The sequence below is a fragment of the Labeo rohita genome, chromosome 15, assembly GCF_022985175.1.
Source record: "Labeo rohita strain BAU-BD-2019 chromosome 15, IGBB_LRoh.1.0, whole genome shotgun sequence".
Classification (NCBI taxonomy): Eukaryota; Metazoa; Chordata; class Actinopteri; order Cypriniformes; family Cyprinidae; genus Labeo; species Labeo rohita.
The window spans coordinates 31,363,979-31,382,153 of record NC_066883.1 but is presented as its reverse complement, the minus strand read 5'-3'; the positions used below and the strand labels follow the sequence as shown (position 1 = coordinate 31,382,153).

Sequence of the window (18,175 nt, the reverse complement as noted above, 5' to 3'; positions counted from 1 at the left end):
AGTAAAGATCATGTTCCATGAAAATATTTAGCAAATTTCCTACTGTAAATATATCAAAACTTAATTTTTGATAAGTAACATGCATTGCTAAGAACTTCATTTGGACAACTAAAAGTTATTTTCTCAGTATTTAGATTTTTTTACACCCTCAGATTCCAGATTTTCAAACAGTTGTATCTCAGCCAAATATTGTCCTAACAAACCATACATCAATGGAAAGTTTATTCAGCTTTCAGATGATGTATAAATCTCAGTTTTTAAAAAAATTTACCCTTATGACTGGTCCAGGGTCACATTTGGTTCTCCATTTAATCTCACTGTTACCAGAAACAACAACAAGTATCCATAAGAAACAAAAACTTAACAAGTGTTTGCCTTTCAATCTCATTTTGTGGAAATCAGATCCCCTTTTTTCGCTATGAGACTTGACTTTTAGACTTCATCAGTCTTTACAGTTCTAGTACTTTGAGTAAAACAGCTTGTACCAACATACATGCTGTGAGATCCCCGATATAATAGCTCTTTGCTTTCGTTTACAAATCCAGAGTCAATGGATTTAAACCCGAACCTGAGGAATCTGAGCTCTCGCTGGTTTTGAGCTCTCATATCTGCAGGCTCTGAGCTGTCGGGCTTATAGAAAACTTGGCAAAGTCTGCGGAAGCATGATCTCACTCTCCCCAGAAGACAGAAACTCTGGGTTTCCCTTCCTTGTTCTTCAGGTGTACCTTTATTGTTGTGGAAATTTCCAAGAGGTGCAATTAAGCTTCCCCCCGAATCGCGGCACGTGCGATAACACAATTTTATCAGTTCTTTCATCTCGTCAGCAGCCCGCCCTTCCCCCATCTCCTTACGCACATCAAACACTTCTGCGTGTATTTTTGCCACTCCTTCCCCCATTCTTTACCTCACGCTCTCTTTCGGCAGCATCACTTGGCCACTGAGGCTGGTTGCTGTGGCAACATCTCCCAACGGAGCTGGCTACCTTCCCTGTTACCGTAGCAACTGGTTCCCTGCAGGATTCCAAATGAGCCACTCCATCTCTCTCTCTCTCTCTCTCTGCTTTCCATAATTGAACTGAAATATGCTTTCCTGGCTGCTTTATATTCAGTAGGTCAAAAATATAGCCCAAAGAACCGCTAAATGAGCGCAGAGCATTAGAGCCATTGATATTGTTTGTTTGAACGCTCTATCGCTGCCACTTAAGATGCTTAGACACACATTTACATGTGACTGATGTCGCTTCGACACAATGCCTCATGACATAATTAAACAAGAGCGAGCAACCAAATCAGATAATGTCCAACAATCTCTGTGCTCTAAATGGGTTCGGTGCATTTCACCCCGAATCGCCGCATCTCTAAATGCTTCATTGTGTCCAATGCTTGGAATAAGGATCTTGCAGTTTTCCTTTTAAAAAGGGAATTAGACGATTAAGTTACGTAGATTGTTTCAAACAGCCTCTGCCTGCTTTCTCTGAAGAACTGCTTTACCGTGCCCGCTGCAGGATCTGTTAATAATCATGAAAATAGTAAAAAATAAAGCTAAAGAGAAATTATATATATTAGTATCAGTATGGAGTTATTACAGTTTTCAGTAATTTCAATAAAAAGTAAATGTTACTGTCAGGTAATAAAAATGACAAAAAAAGAGAACAAAATGACTAAAACTTTAACTAAAATGAACATGAAAGCAGAAAATATATTACAAAATCTCATTTTGTTAACCAAAAATGTGAACAAAAGCTCTAATAGTATCTTTTAAACATAAAATTAGCCTATTAGGTTACACAGATTGTTCCAAACAGCCTCTGCCTGCTTTCACTGAGAGTGTCTTTACATGTGAAATATACAGGATCCGCTTCATCCTCTCAACCGCAAGGCCCTTTAATATTCATATAAATATTCATCACAGACCATTAGCGGGTGATATTACTCATGTCTCAAATTGCAATGTGTAATTGCTGCTATTAGCAGAGGTTTAGCTGTGGTGTTAGCATTAGTATTAATGCACAGACTCAGCCCTTATAATTTAAAACCTAACACTTCAGCTTTTTGCTTTACATCTGAATATCCAAGATATGGAAGGAGCTGTGTCATTAACTACATCTAAAATTATTAACATCATTTTCATTATTAGTTAAAATGAAATATAAATATTAGATTTTTTAAAAACGAGGATTTTGAACTGAAATAAAATGTTAATTTAAAATAATAAAATTACTAAAACTAAAACTGAAATAAATATAAATGAAAGTTAAACAGAAATGCTAAAAGTGCTAAAAAGCACATACCTAAATTATTAAAATTCAATTTACATTTAGTTACATTCATTAATTGATATAAATTTTATGTTTATAAATGTATTAAATTAATTAAAAGTGGGTACTGGAAATATACAAATAAAAGCTCACTGAAATATTAATAAATACTATAATAGTAAATAAATGTGACCCTCGACCACAAAACCAGTCATAAGTGCCAATTTTTAGAAATTGAGATTTATATATCACCTGAAAGCTGAATAAATAAGCTTTCCATTGATATATAGTTTGTTAGGATAGGACAATTATTTAAAAATCTGGAATCTGAGGGTGCAAAATAAAATTAAAAAATTGAGAAAATCACCTTCAAAGTTGTCCAAATGCAGTTCTTAGCAATGGGTCTTAGCAAAAACTAATCAAAAAGTTAGTTTTTATATATTTCTGGTAGGAAATTTATAAAATATCTTCATGGAACATGATTTTTACTTAATTTCCTGATGATTTTTGGCAATAATTTTGACCCATACAATGTATTTTTGGCTATTGCTACAAATATACCCATGCTACTTAAGTTTTGTGCTCCAAGGTCACAAATGCTAAAATAACACTTGGTATGACTGTAGGCCTAAACTAATTCAGCAAATTGCTGGTTAAGGATCATATTATTCAAACTATTTGATAAACTAACATGCGAAGTGCAGTGAATTATAAACAACAGCCATTCCAATTTCTCTTCTTGATACTAATTTCTTATAAAAATGTATTTTCTTCACATTACCATCTTCCAGGAAGAAATATTCTTGAAGCAATAAAAATGGTCTTGCAGCTGTGATGTCCAAAAAAAAAAACAAAAAAAAAACAGAAGTCCAATTCACCATAGGTTCCCTCAAGGTTTTCTTATGGGTTTTTATAATGGGATTTTTCAATTTATGAGTAAATGACTAAAACAAGGTCTGTGGTAAATATGAACAGATGACACTTGGATGTTTTCTGTACAATGTAAATTAAACACACCCATGCTGAAGTGTGTGCAGTTTAAATTGTACAACAAAACATCCAAGTATAGTCAATTTATGTTTACCACAAATTTTATTTTACTCACGTATGAAAAAAAACATTGCAAAACCCATAGGAAAAAATCATGGGAACATCTGAGTGAAACAGATTATATAAAAATGAAAATATATACACCAAGGACTTGATTCTATTCATAGGTTGTTGATTGGATGAAGGCAAATCTGAATGCAAGAGTGAGGTTGATTGTAAAAAAGGTTTAGTCAGACTATGATAGAAGACCAGCATTCATAACCAGAAGGACGTCATTTCACTGAAAAATCAAGCTATGGAATTTGGACTAAGCTCGAAAAATAATAATAATAATAAAAAAACATGGATGAATCGTTCATTATTAGATCAATAAGATGCATTTAGAAAACAGATTGGGTGAATTTTAACAGTAAATACAATGAGCAATACTTCTACAGCTTTTATTAATCTTAGTTAAATGTTAATTCCAATATTTGCTCAACTAATATTAAAAAAGATTAATAAATGCTGTAAAATAAATTACCCATTCATGTCAGCTAATGTAATGACTAATGTTGCTAGTTTGATAAATTCATGAGGCTGGATAAGTAATTCTGTTTAATGTCTGTTTTGTACCTGGTTAAAGTCAGGCTGAATTCAGCCATTGTTCATCATCTGCATTACACTCTTCGGTTCCAGAGCCAACCATGTCAGACTGTACAATTAAAAAACTGTCTGTATACTGTATCTATACAATGAGCTATTCTTCAGAGCGAGCCTAGAGGTTTAATACTTTCCCGTTTCTGAAAAGAGAAAAATGCTCTGTAATCTGTGCTGAATAGAGAAGCACAGTTCAACAATTCATTCAATTATCTGTGCTTGTGAAACATTTTGATAGCTACAGAACTCATCTCGGCTCACAGTGGCAAGTGTTTACAAATGCCATTTTCTTGCTGTGTCCTTGAGACTTCCTGCCGGTGTGAAATACGCCGCCGGTAAAAGATTGTCGAAAAAACACATTGTATGAAAGATCACACCGCATAGATAGAGCACAAAGGAGAAATGAATAGCTGCTGTGAAAAGCAAACATTTTAAAAGTGATGAACTAGCAAAGATAGACCATAATGCTGCGGTGCAATGGTTCGAGGAGAGAGATGCTGCAGAGAACATTGAGTTCTATTAGAGACAGGAGAGCTGCTAGATTGACAGAAGTAGCCTGAGAGACGGAGAGGGACAGACGGGGAATGAGTGAAGTGGGCACAGACGATAAATATTTTATTGCAAAACAAACTGAGACGATGAAAAAAAAGAGGAAAAGCAGCGGCGGGTCGACTGGGGATGAACACACGGGTGGCAGGAGAGAGAGAGAAAGAGAGAGGAGGCGGTGGAACGAGGGACGTTCGAGAACAGGAGAGCGTGACAGAGGCACCCAAGCAGATCCGACAAGCAAGAGTCCGGACCTTTCCGAGGCCCTACATTATTGATGGAGCTGCAGCTACCAGCCATCTTTTTTTATAAAATGTGCCGAGTCGCACAGACAACAATGTCCGCATTTTGGGGTTTGGGTACATAATAGGATTATGCAAGAACTGACACTCTTTCAATTCACAGTTTACAATTTCATTGATTTTCATTGTAATTCAAAAAAAAAAAAAAAAAAAAAAAACTCTCTGAGAGTTTAGCATGGTAATATACATGGCAACGTTAATGTGTTTGGTGTTGGAGAAATAGATCTGCTATGCTGCTGCCGAGACTCGCTACTGCCAATATATTCACATACATGCTGCTGTGAGCATGTAAGAAATACTGCTGCTGCACATACAGTTGAGGTCAAAAGTTTACATACACCTTGCAGAATCTGCAAAATGTAAATTATTTTACCAAAATAAGAGGGATCATACAAAATGCATGTTATTTTTTTTTTAGTACTGACCTGAATAAGATATTTCACATTAAAGACGTTTATCGTTACCTGAATGATCCAAAGCTGGTATTTCTGTTTTGTGATAGTTGAGTCCCTTGTTTGTCCTGACAGTTAAACTGCTTGCTGTTCTTCAGAAAAATCCTTCAGGTTGCACACATTCTGTGTTTTTTCAGCATTTTGGGTTTTGAACCCTTTCCAACAATGACTGTATGATTTTGAGATCCATCTTTTCAAACTGTGGACAACTGAGGGACTCATATAGGAAAAATTACGTATTAAGAGCCGGGGGTGAAAACTTTTGAACAGAATGAAGATGTGTACATATTTATTATTTTGCCTAGCTATCATAATTCTTTCATTTAGTACTGCCCTTCAGAAGCTACAGAAGATACTTACATGTTTCCCAGAAGACAAAATAAGTTAAATTTACCCTGAACTTCAATTTTAAAAAGTTTTCACCCCCGGCACTTAATACATGTTTTTTCCTTCTGGCGCATCAGTGAACATTTGAACCTTCTGTAATAGTTGCATATGAGTCCCTCAGTTGTTCTCAGTGTGAAAAAATGGATCTTAAAATCATTGCTGGAAAGGATTCAAATACACAAAAATGCTGAAAAACCAAATAATTTGTGGGACATGAAGGATTTTTCTGTGGACGTTTCTTTGCTGTGGATCGTTCAGGTAACAACACAGTATTAAGATTCAAGGGTATGTAAACTTTTATAAATGCAACTATTATTTCCTCTTGTGTATATGTAAACATCTTTTATGTCAAAATATCTTATTCAGGTTAGTACTAAATACAAACTAACATGCATTTTGTACGATCCCTCTTATTTTGGTAATATAATTAATATTTTACAGATTCAACCTTTCAGACCTCAACTGTATTACATACATAAATAACCCCAAAATACTGTGTAACATACATGAAATCACTCTGTAATAGACCTAAACAGGTGGAGCTGGGGAAGGCGGAGGCTGAAGCGCACAACAACTGCTACAGCAAGCACACCAGCCTGCGCTATCTAGAGTTTCACGACAGAACTTTGCGTAAACTACACAAATGTAAATACAAATATATCTACACTACAGTTCATAAGTTTGGAGTTGGTATATTCTTGTTTATGAGCTCACCAAGGCTAAATTTAATTAAAAATACAGTAAAAAACAGTAATATTGTGAAATATTATTACAATTTAAAATAACTGTTTTCCATTTAAATCTATTATAAAATGTAATCTATTCCTGTGATGCAAAGTTGAATTTTAGTATCTTTACTCCAGACTCCTTCAGAAGTCATTCTAATATGCTGATTTGCTGCTCATGAAACATTTTTATTATTATCTGCCACCACTCTACTAAAAAGTTCACTAAAGATGGTGATGGGGTGTTTTTTTTTTTAAAAAAAAAAAAAAAGAAAGAAACTCCATTTTGCTCTGCAGTGCAGACAGAGCTTATTTCATATCTCAACAGTGGACAATGTAAATGCAGAGACGAGAACAGGTCTTAACGAATGTCACTTGTCAATGCATCTTTTTAGGGCGAACATTTTTACATTTTCTAAAGAAAATGTGATGTATTCTTGCTTATGCAAAAGTTTTGTTATTCGCTGTTGCAGCTGTCGTCCTTACGAGTAATGCCATAGACGTTTGCCTCTGCATTCCTCATATGAGATTTGACATGTTTTGTCCAGGTGACACTCAAATAACAGGCAAAACGCCATCATTTGCATAACATGTTTTGCATTTTACTCTACACCAGCAGAGTAAGTGGCCTCCATAAAAACTGAACCGACCTGGCATCTCCACAAGATGCGTTTGATGATGCTTCGGCTCTAACCGACATGTTTCCTGAAGGATTTATTTCACGTGGAGTCTCAGTGGTATGCGCCAACTGGTATTTCTCATGAAGGACTATATATTTTTATTCCACAGAATTCCTCCAAGGTTGCCCTAAATCTGTCTTCGATCTCACAAATCCATCTTATCTTGCCTACAGCTATTTGCCTGCTCCATTTGCTATAAATCTATTATCACTCCCCATTTAGCCCAGTTTGCATTACACTTTAGATTTTAACCACATTTCGAACCGCTGGTCTAAACTTGCCCATGCAAAACCACTGACATTTACAACAGAAATAGTGTTGACTGCCATATATACGGCTTCTGAATAAAATCATATGTCAACACCTACATTTTCTGCCAAAGCTGATTCATTATCGCAAACGCCCTTCGCTGTCAAAATCGTTTCCTGCATGGTTTTATATAATATGTGCTCTGAAGACATGTTCGTGACATCTCTCTACTGACCGACATCTCCCAGCAGGCCATATGTGAGTGCGGATCACTGACAGAGATGAATAGGATCAAGCGAACAAACCGGGGCCAGCAGGGTTAGGATTTCTCCCAAAGCTAATATCGCTCTATCTTCCTTACATGCTTTCCTCCCTCCCTTGGCTTGCAGTTTCATCTGCCATTACTATATCTTTCTATGTAAACTCTGTCTCTCTCGCTCTTTCTTCACGCTTTCTCTCTTTTTATCCATTCCCCTCCAGTAGAAGACTAGAACAGCGTTATCAATTTATACCAGCAGCTCCATAGGCTGTCTGACTAAAGCCTCCTACTGGGAAGCCAAACCTTCAGACTTAATTTTTAGCCTCACAATCTCTGAAAGTTCGAACAGAAACCACAGCCAATTAGGCTTGTCCCTGGCCAGGCTGAAGACATAGACAGAAACCTGCATTGGGTTTTATTCTCACTCACTGGGCTGCACAATTGTGAAAAATAAATGATACAGTTGAGGTCAAAAGTTTGCATCCCCCTTTCTGAATCATTAAAAATGTTAATTATTTTACCAAAATAATATTGTTTATTTAGTACTGACCTGAATAAGAAATTTCACATAAAAGATGTTTACATATAGTCCACAAGAGAAAATAACAGTTGAATTTATAATTACCCAAAATCACCCAGTTCAAAAGTTTACATATGCTTGATTCTTAATACCGTGTTGTTACCTGAAAAGCCCACAGCTGTTATCTGAAAAACTGCCCGCTGTTCTTCAGAAAAAAAATCCTTTAGGTCCCACAAATTCTTTGGTTTGAGTATTTGAACCCTTTCCAACAATGACTGTATGATTTTGAGATCCATCTTTTCACACTGAGAACAACAGAGCAATTCATATGCAACTATTACAGAAGGTTCAAACGCTCACCAGAACTTTTGAACAGAATGAAGATGTGTACATTTGTCTTATTTTGCCTAAATATCATATTTTTTCAATTATTACTGCCCTTCAAGCTACAGAAGATACAGAAGATACTTACATGTTTCCCAGAAGACAAAATAAGTTAAATTTACCCTGATCTTTAAAATTCAAAAGTTTTCACCCCCCGGCTTATAATGCATCATGTTTCTTTCTGGAGCATCAGTGAGTGTTTGAACCTTCTGTAATAGTTGCATATGAATTGCTCTGTTGTTCTCAGTGTGAAAAGATGGATCTCAAAATCATTCAGTCATTACTGGAAAGGGTTCAAATACACAAAAATGCTAGAAAACCAAATAATTTGTGGGACCTGAAGGATTTTTCTGAAGAACTGCAGGCAGTTTAACTGTTCACACAAGGGACTCATGAACAACTATCACTAAACAAAAAAACAGCTATGGATCATTCAGGTAAAAACACAGTATTAAGATTCAAGTGTATGTAAACTTTTGAACCGGGTCATTTTTATAAATTCAACTATTATTTTCTTTTGTGGACTATAGGATGGAAAAATCAAAATTTTGAGAAAATCACCTTTAAAGTTGTCCAAATGAAGTTCTTAGCAATGCATATCACTAATCAAAAATTAAGTTTTGATATATTTATGGTAGGAAATTTACAAAATATCCTTATGGAACATGATCTTTACCTAATATCCTAATGATTTTTAGCATGAAAGAAAAGAATCATTTTGACCCATACAATGTATTTTTGGCTATTGCTACAAATATACCCGTGCTACTTGCAACTGGTTTTGTGGTCCAGGGTCATAAATTGTAAATATTTCAAACTTGTGTACATCAGTAGTCAAACATCAGTCACTTGGCAGAACAAAAAACAAAAATCAATATTTGAACAAATTATACGTCGAAAAAGAAGTTGCCTGTCTGCACAATAAGTCTTTTATTTACAACATTTCTGTGCCATGTAATGGGAGCATTATAGATTTTTCACATTGCTTGCATGAATTGTCTATTAGGTGCTTCATTGTCTACACTGCAAGCAAACAGCAAGACATCTTGTAAATGGCTTTTCGCCAGAGTCAGGTGATATTTATTGAGCATGACTTTTTGTTGGTCTCTGCAAACAAAAGTGAATTGTAAGACTGCTGAAACTCTGCTCTTTAGCATTGGTTGCCACTAATTTAAATGCCATTCATGTGTCTGTGATGGGTTACAATGCTACTGCAAAAAAACATTTTAAATAAAAATGCAAAAGAAGTAAATGGAATGCTGTAATCAACACTTTTCACGACTAGTTAATCAAGGCAGCCATTTGGTTGATTGTGCAACCTGCACACTCATTCAAACACATGAGGAAATATGTCTTTTGCAGGTGTGTCTGATTTGCATTTCAATCCACAAAATCCTGAAACACAACATTTTCTTTTCATAGAAGATGTATAACAAAGGTGCTGGAATTCACCAGCTTGACCCTGGATTTTATAATCAACAAATAAAAGTGATAGTAGCTGCCAAATGAGCCACGCCGCCGAAATGGACGTAATCTCGTTGGTGAGAGTTAATGGGTTTCAACTGCCTCTCTTTTTAATGAGCAGTGTATTTTTCTTTTGTAGTCACAGAGCATGTCTCATCTTCGCACTGACAAGGAATACAAAAACGGTGGGAAGGATGAGGAATGATGCACTGAAATGGTGCATTTCATACCCTGTAGCAAATGCACATGGCGGAGCAAAGCACATTGGAAAACATTAGTGAAACCTGATTATCTCCCAGCTCGGAAATTAATTAAACGAGAGAGGGGGGAATCTGGTGGGGCTTGTATGCTCCTGTCTGTTTCAACAAATCCCCTGCCCCGCAGCCAGAGTTGCTGTGCCTCTGTACCGACAGGGCTGCAGTCTACTGGGGAAGTGCTGAGCATGCTGGGCAATTTAAAAATTTAAGCACATTGCCACCCAAGGGTCCTCCTTCCCATGCGTGGGGCTCTCTTTACCTGATTAACACTGTCTTACCCCTTCATAGCCCGCTGCTAACAATGACTACATAAGGACGTCCTGTGGAGAGGTGGCGGCTGCGTAAGCGGAGAAGCACAGGTGCGACTTATCAAGGGAAAACAGGCTTTATTTTTTGTGTCTGCAAAGTCAGTCCTAAAACTGACATTGAAAAAGGCTGAAAGAGACTGTTCAATCAATCAACAAATCAATTATTTACTGTAAAGGATTTAAATGAACATTTAATGTTCTATGTGTATACTTAATTATATAAATTATATTAGTATATTATACTTATTACACTAAATTGTTAATCACATTTGATTTTATTTTTTCATAAAATATATAATTTAACAATTTAACAGCTTTATGTAAAAGTATAAAATTATAAATCAAAGATTTATTACGACCATTTTTTATAAATATGTATTAGAATAATACAAATAATGTATATAATTTAATATTTAAAAATGTAATTTTAATTGATAAATAAAACACTGCATAACATTATAAAAATGTGATAGAATACAATTTAGTGAGTTTAATTAATAAGTAATAATCTATATGTAATTTTAAGTTATTATATAAATTAATTTATTAATCACACTTATGTTAATTACCTTATATTTAAAACTATTTATAAAAATGTGATTTAACAATTTATTGAACAGTCTTTAAATTTAAATCGAAGTATACAAATTATAAATAAACAAATAATATTGCCTACTAATGAATATTATGAATATTATTTAATACTTAAAACTTAATTTAAATAAATAATGTAAATAAAAAATAAATAATAACTTAACATAAAAATGTAATTTTAATAATATGTTATTTATTAAAATGAATAAAAATGATAATGTAAATTTGTCATTTTAATTGTAATTTGTAATTTTAAAAATGTAATTTTAATTAATAAGTAAAACAATATATAAAATGTATTATTTGAATATTTGATATAATTTTAATAATACAATTTAATAATTTGAATGGCTTAAATTAATAAGTAATAATCTATATGTCATTTTAAGTTATTATATAATCATATTATTAATATGATTACCTAACTATGTTATTTACCTTATTTAAAACTATTTATAAAACCATAATTTAACAATTTATTGGACATTAGCCTTTCAGTAAAAGTATAAAAATTATAAATAAACAAATAATATTCTGTATTAATAAATATAATGTATGTAATACTACTAATAATCCTTAGCATGTAATTTAAATAAATAAATAGACTAATGTATATAACTTAATATTAAAAAATGTCCTTTTAATAATACATTTTACTTCTTAAAGTAAATAAAAATAATGTATATAATTTGATTTTTAAAAATGTCATTTTAATTAATAAATAAAACAATGTATATAATTTATTTACAAGTGTATTTATATTTTATATGATTCCAATTAATAAATAATAATCTATATGTAAAGTCATCATATAAATTGCATTATTAATCATATTTATTTATGTTAATTGCCTTTTATTTATTTCGTTATTTATTTAAATAGACTAATATAACTTAATATTTAAAAATGTAATTTTAATAATATATTTGTATATTAAAATAAATAAATAAATATTTACTTTAAGTAATAATAATAAACCATGTATATAATTTAATATTTAAAAATAATTTATAATATTCAAAAATCTAAAAACATACTTAATTACATCCTATATAAAACCGTATTCATAAAATATCATTTAATAATTTATTTGATTTATTTGAGGCTTTTAATAAATGTATAAGAAATAAACAAATAAACCAACAGACACTGAGCAGTTAATCTACCATTGTGATAAATGAATTACTCGAGAAGTGCAATGTACATTGTTCCTAAAAAACTCAGTCCAGATGTGCTTCAGAATTGTACATGATCTTCCAATCTTTTGAAACCATTTCATGCTATGTTCCCCCGAGGGGCTTCGCAGCACAGCTTCATCAGGTCTCAGGTTCCATAATGTGGAGTCTTTCCTCTGCTCTTCGAAATCCAATATCAAAATGTTCTCAGAGGGATCTCACACTCCCAACAAGCTACACAACAGGCCACAGTTCAGCTGTTTCATAAACATAATACGAAAGAGCAGCACTGCAGCACTCAAAAACCCTCCAAAAACCCTGAGAATAATCCTTGCTCTCTAGCATCAACAAACAACCGCTTCACAACAGTCTAAACAGTGCTTTCATGAGGGGAAACAACTCCCAGAGAAGATTACGTGAGGTACATGGCAAGGTACGGTGAGGAAAATGGTGCTTTTTTTTAAAACCACATATTCGGGGTGGTAATTTAAGAAGTGGTTTTATTGAGAGCCAAACGGGGGGAATCCAACAACCACAATCGTGACTGTAAAACCAATGAAGCCAAGACTGACAGTACAACACAACATAGTTACTGGCAGCAACCGTAATCCCAGTAATGCTCTTACCAGTCCAGCATAATTGAACAATGAAAGATGGGTTTATGGCTAATAAATTTAAGCAATCTGCACTGCTGGTTAATAAATAAAGAAGTATAGTAATCCTCTTAGGATATGACTGTCAACTTTTTGCACGCTTCCACTTTCGAATAACAATGGATGGGATTTGCACCTCATCCAGATTATTGCTAAATGGAATTATGCTCACAGTTTCACACAAGGTGACCTTAAAGACTCTCACACTCATCCCTTCAGCTTTCATCTGCCATACAGGTGTATCTGAATAGAGTTACATATGTAATCTATTTGTGAATGGATACATGGTTAGAGAAAAATACTGCTACAGCACTGATCATGTGAACATAATATCATTTTTCTTTTTGTCACTGAGGCTTATTCATGAAACTCGAGTACAATGAATCTCTGTGTAAAATGTTCATAACAGCTTTTCTTGGAAATTGTCACATTGGATTGAAGAACGGATTTAGAAATGATTTACACTGAAATTTGTCATAAATGAAGCCCAGTGTTTTTATTGAATGGCCAGAAGGAATGATATTTAATTACAATAATTATATTATATTATTAATATGGTAACACTTCACAACAAGGTGTCATTTGTTAACATTAATGTATTAACTAACATGAACAAATAATGAACAATACATTTATTACACTATTTTTAAATATTTGTTCATGTTAGTTTAGCATAGTTCATTGTTTATTCGTGTTAGTTCACAGTGCATTAACTAATGTTAACAAACACAATTTGTGATTTTAATAATGCATAAGTGCTGAAATTAACTTTAAGATTAATAAATACTATATAATGTTCATTCTTAGTTCATGTTGACTAATGTAGTTATCTAATGTAACTAATGAAGTTTATTGTAAAATGTGTTTCCATTACTTTAAACCAACAGAAAAGATATCGATAAAATTAGGAAGTTAATTTAACTGTCAAATACTCTGAATTGGTTAAAAATTATTATTCATTCATTATCTATTATCATTATTATATATGTTACATGAAATACATGTCTTGACAATTTTATACTTTATTATTTATTTATTTATTTATTTATTTTGTTTCTAGTATTTTATTTTTGCTTTAAACATTTTGAATCATCTTAACAACAAAGGCTGTTTGGTCAAAACAATTCAAACTGAAAAAACAAATAGTTCCTCTTAATTAAAAAAATAAATAAATAACATAAAATAAAAATAAATAAATAAACCTAGCATGCCATTTCAAAGCAAAAACAACAACAAAAAAAACCATAATTATTAAAATATACACTACTGTTCAAAAGTTTGGAGTCTAACTTTTTCTGAGGCTCACCAATGCTGTTTATGTGTTACAATGTTACAATTTAAAATAACAGTTTGCTATTTAAACATATTTTAAAATGTAATTTATTCCTTATTATCAATGTGCTGCTTAATATTTTTGTGGAAAGATTTTTTTTTAGGATTCTTTGATTAATAGAAAATTGTATTATATGTATATAACATTGGAAATACATTAATGGTTGATTCTAAAAGTCTAAAAGTATTATTTTGGTAATGCTTTACAATAAGCTTCATTAGTTATAATTTTAACAAGTCATTTTAAACACAAAGAACATTTAATCCAAAAGAACTGAATCTGCACACCTGAATGTAAAGTTGGACATCTGAAGAAGACAAATTAAGGTCAGAATGGGGAAAAATGTCATTTTTCTACAGTATGTAGTCTCCACATATACGTCCTCATAATATAATCATATTTCCTCTCCATTTAATATTTTATTATAAGTGCACAGGCATTGCTAAAGGCACTGCTGCAATAAACATGAACAAAGAAAGGGTATCCCCACATAGACTCCAATAAACTTTTATACTTATGCCACAGATATCGCAAACCTATCTTATCTAATCTGCTCTATCATGACAGTATGGACACACTGGGTCACCGCACACTGCAGGTGACAGTGGGTTTCCTAGACACACCCTAAAGACTTCGCTATTCATTTCCCATGAGGCCCAACGGCAGCATCTGTGGACCAGCAGCTAGAGGTGATTGCTGACGCATTTAGACAGCAGGAGAGGGGACAGTGGAAGTCAGCCAGGTCTCCCTCCCTCCCTCCCTCTCTTTCCCTCCCTCTGTCCGCCTATGTGCTCTTCCAGGTTTTCTAGGCAAGCTACTCATCGATAAACAGACTGACGAAGTTACAAACTAGTTCCAAATGCGTCAGAAACAAATGAGTATTAGTGTGTAAAGACATATGCGGATTTATTATAGGTTCAATTAGAAATTGAATTCCACTGACCTCAATTAAAGAGATTGCACTCTGGGAGACAGGATGTGACTTCATAAAGAGGATTAATATTAAGAGCAGAGCAGTTTCAGAGCTGATTGATTATTGGTTATTGATTATGCTGTGCGAATGACAATGTACAAATTAACAGAATGAAGAAAAATGGCATTTTCTTTCCTTTTTTAGGTAAAACTTAATAAGGCTGTGTTAACATACATAGTAAATATACTGAATTAATTATGAATGTTTTTACAGCATTTATTAATCTTTTATATATTTTCAAAAACAGATTGCTCTGTTTTTAACAATTTTCAAAAATCATGTTTTTTCATTGTGCATTCAAAATAAATCTTTTGATTAAGTAAAAACAGCTAACTAACAATAAAATAATAAAAATGCAAAATGAGAAGAGTTATCTCTTTTTGCAAAATTCACTATATATATATATATATATATATATATTCAACATTTATATTTATATACATATACATATATTTTGGGGCTGCAAAATGATTATTCGTGATTTATCACATTCAGAATACAAGTTTATGTCTACATACTATGTGTGTGTATTGTGTATTTTTTATTATGCATACATAAATACACAAATATATATATATATATATGTACACACACATATAGTATGTAAACATAAACTTTGATTTTGAATCATGATTAATCATTTTGCAGTCCTTTATATATATATATATATATATATATATATATATTAGATGCTAGATAGATAAGCTAATTATATATAGGGTATGAGCTAACGAAAATATATATATATATATATATATAATATAAAACTATGAAAAATATACAGCTTTGTATAGTGTGACTGTTTGTTTCCTTTTGACTGAAGACAAATGCTAAAAATCGTTCATGTTAGGCTTTTCTTAAATCAATACCGATGTCGCAGTCTAAAATATTTTTAACCCCAAAAATAGTGTTAATAAAAATCCCTGGATGCGGTGAGGGATTGACAGATATGTGTTCTCTTGATCGCACCCGGATTCGTTCACAAGAATTGAAAGGGATTTACAGCATTTATATCCTGTCAGAAAGTCCCAATCCTCTTCCTGCGCAACACTTTTCCCCCAACATCTGCATGTGGCCAAATCTAGTATCATATTATATAAAGTCTTTACATAATGTATAAATCTGCCCTATTATTTTTTAAAAGAAAGGATTTCCAACCCTTTCTAAATCCAAACATGCTTTATCACCCAATAGCATTTTTCTATCATCTTACAAAAAAAAAACAAAAAAAAAAAACCTGAAAAACAAATAAGACGTGGGATGTCAGGCATAAAATATCTGGAAAAACATCATTTTTCCATCTCGGGCCTGGAGGTACGGCAGGCTTTGTCAGCACTGCAGGCCGCAGAGGCTGCAGCATATCTAATAGCACTGAATCAACAACCCTCCAGACATCATTCAAGCATCACGGCTGAGAACGTGTCCGCTGTAACAATCTGAGCTTCAAACTATTTTATGTAAAAGACCACTCAGAAATGTCACATTTTACTCATACATTGATTTTTCACAACTAGAAAAACAGCCAGTTCAGCTGACAACCAGAAAAATATAATTGTAAAATCAAACTGATTGTTTTACAATCTGTGATGCATGGCAACTCATTAAGTTGCATATCGGACATCTGCAGTCCACTATCTATAAAAGACAGCAATTTCCTCCTCAGTGCAAGTACGCATTACACAGCTACTAAAAATCTAATACTGTAGATTACTTAGTGGCACCAACTGTTATACTAAGAAACATCCATTCTGTAATGAAAAAGCTGTGCCCCACCCTACAAAATAAATATGTTCTGCTAATTTGTCTTTCCATTTATCAGGCCAAGGTCCCAAATGGTTCTTTCTCTCAGTGTCACACACACGCACAGACACACACATATACTCAGACAAACCATCATAAATCTCACAAGCATCAGATCTGACCCTAGAATTGTGAATTTGTATATTCACAGATTTTAATTTTCAAATTGGCTGCAAAATAATAATATAAATAGAAAACAGCCTGGGGAAAAAAACGAGGTGCCCAAGGTTAATCTGAAACAAGTGCATACAAATAAGAACAATAAATGTGTCATCCGCAGTCGGATCCTACCTCATCTCTCCAGACGCAATAAGACAATAAAGTCATCAATATTAATGGCGTTTTCTGCCCCATTCTTCTTCCTTCTCTTCTTAGTATTTAACTTTGCTGATTTCTTTGAATGTCTATTTTTTAACTACTGTATTGTCTCCGAAAGAAAAACCAACGGGAATAAACTGCTCTGCTACGGGATACGAGCTGGTCTGATCGGAGATATCTCCTGTGTCCGCAGATCTCAGTGTGAACTGACAATCGGCTGCGGCTCCGATCAGTAAAACCAAACCCTCCTCCGCTCGGGCTGCGCAGAAGGTGGGCGTCCATTCACTGAAGAACGGCGCCCCCTGCTGGGTATCTGTGAACAAGCAATGTGGGCGTCTGTGTGGGAAAAGGTTAAATGAAGTCTGTGATAAGATGCATACTAAAACTTTTCATACTCATACTTTTCAGTCATCTAAATGCCTCTCGGTGCCTTTAATTTTTTTTTCCCCACAGACTTTACACCCGCTGTTGTCCCACACTACATATACAGCAACTATATGTTAATATGGTGTCATTTCAGTATTGAGCCGCTAGAGGGAAGTCAAGATAATTGTTTACACCATGTACGCAAGTGCTAACATTCTCAGGCCTATATAAAATAATTATTAAACGAACGGATTTCATGACTGTGTAATCTAGAAACCTAATGAGACCAGCCTTTGGTTGTAGTTTGTAAAAAGAGTCTGATGGATTAATGAATTTTTAATATCATTGCCCTAGAAAAAGATTTTGACAGTTTTGGGGCCTTATATCTGCGTTTTGTTGAAAATCGTAACTGCAAAGTCAATACAAAATACATCAAGTCATGAAACAGCTAGATGAATGAATGAATTCATTACTTGATAATTAA

At 33.4% G+C, this 18,175-nt stretch overlaps 1 protein-coding gene across 2 annotated transcripts in view; it reads right to left on the bottom strand.

Annotated features, from left to right (window-relative positions):
• aplp1 (amyloid beta (A4) precursor-like protein 1) overlaps positions 1–17,558 on the bottom strand; it is a 71,803-nt gene extending 54,245 nt beyond the window's left edge. The window contains exon 1 of one of the 2 annotated variants that reach the window (XM_051128731.1): positions 17,299–17,558. In XM_051128731.1, coding sequence (XP_050984688.1) covers positions 17,299–17,361 — 63 coding nt within the window. In that variant the 5' untranslated portion in view covers positions 17,362–17,558. The remainder of the gene's footprint in view (positions 1–17,298) is intronic. The other variant, XM_051128730.1, reaches the window with a different exon arrangement.
• Positions 17,559–18,175: the final 617 nt, after the last annotated feature.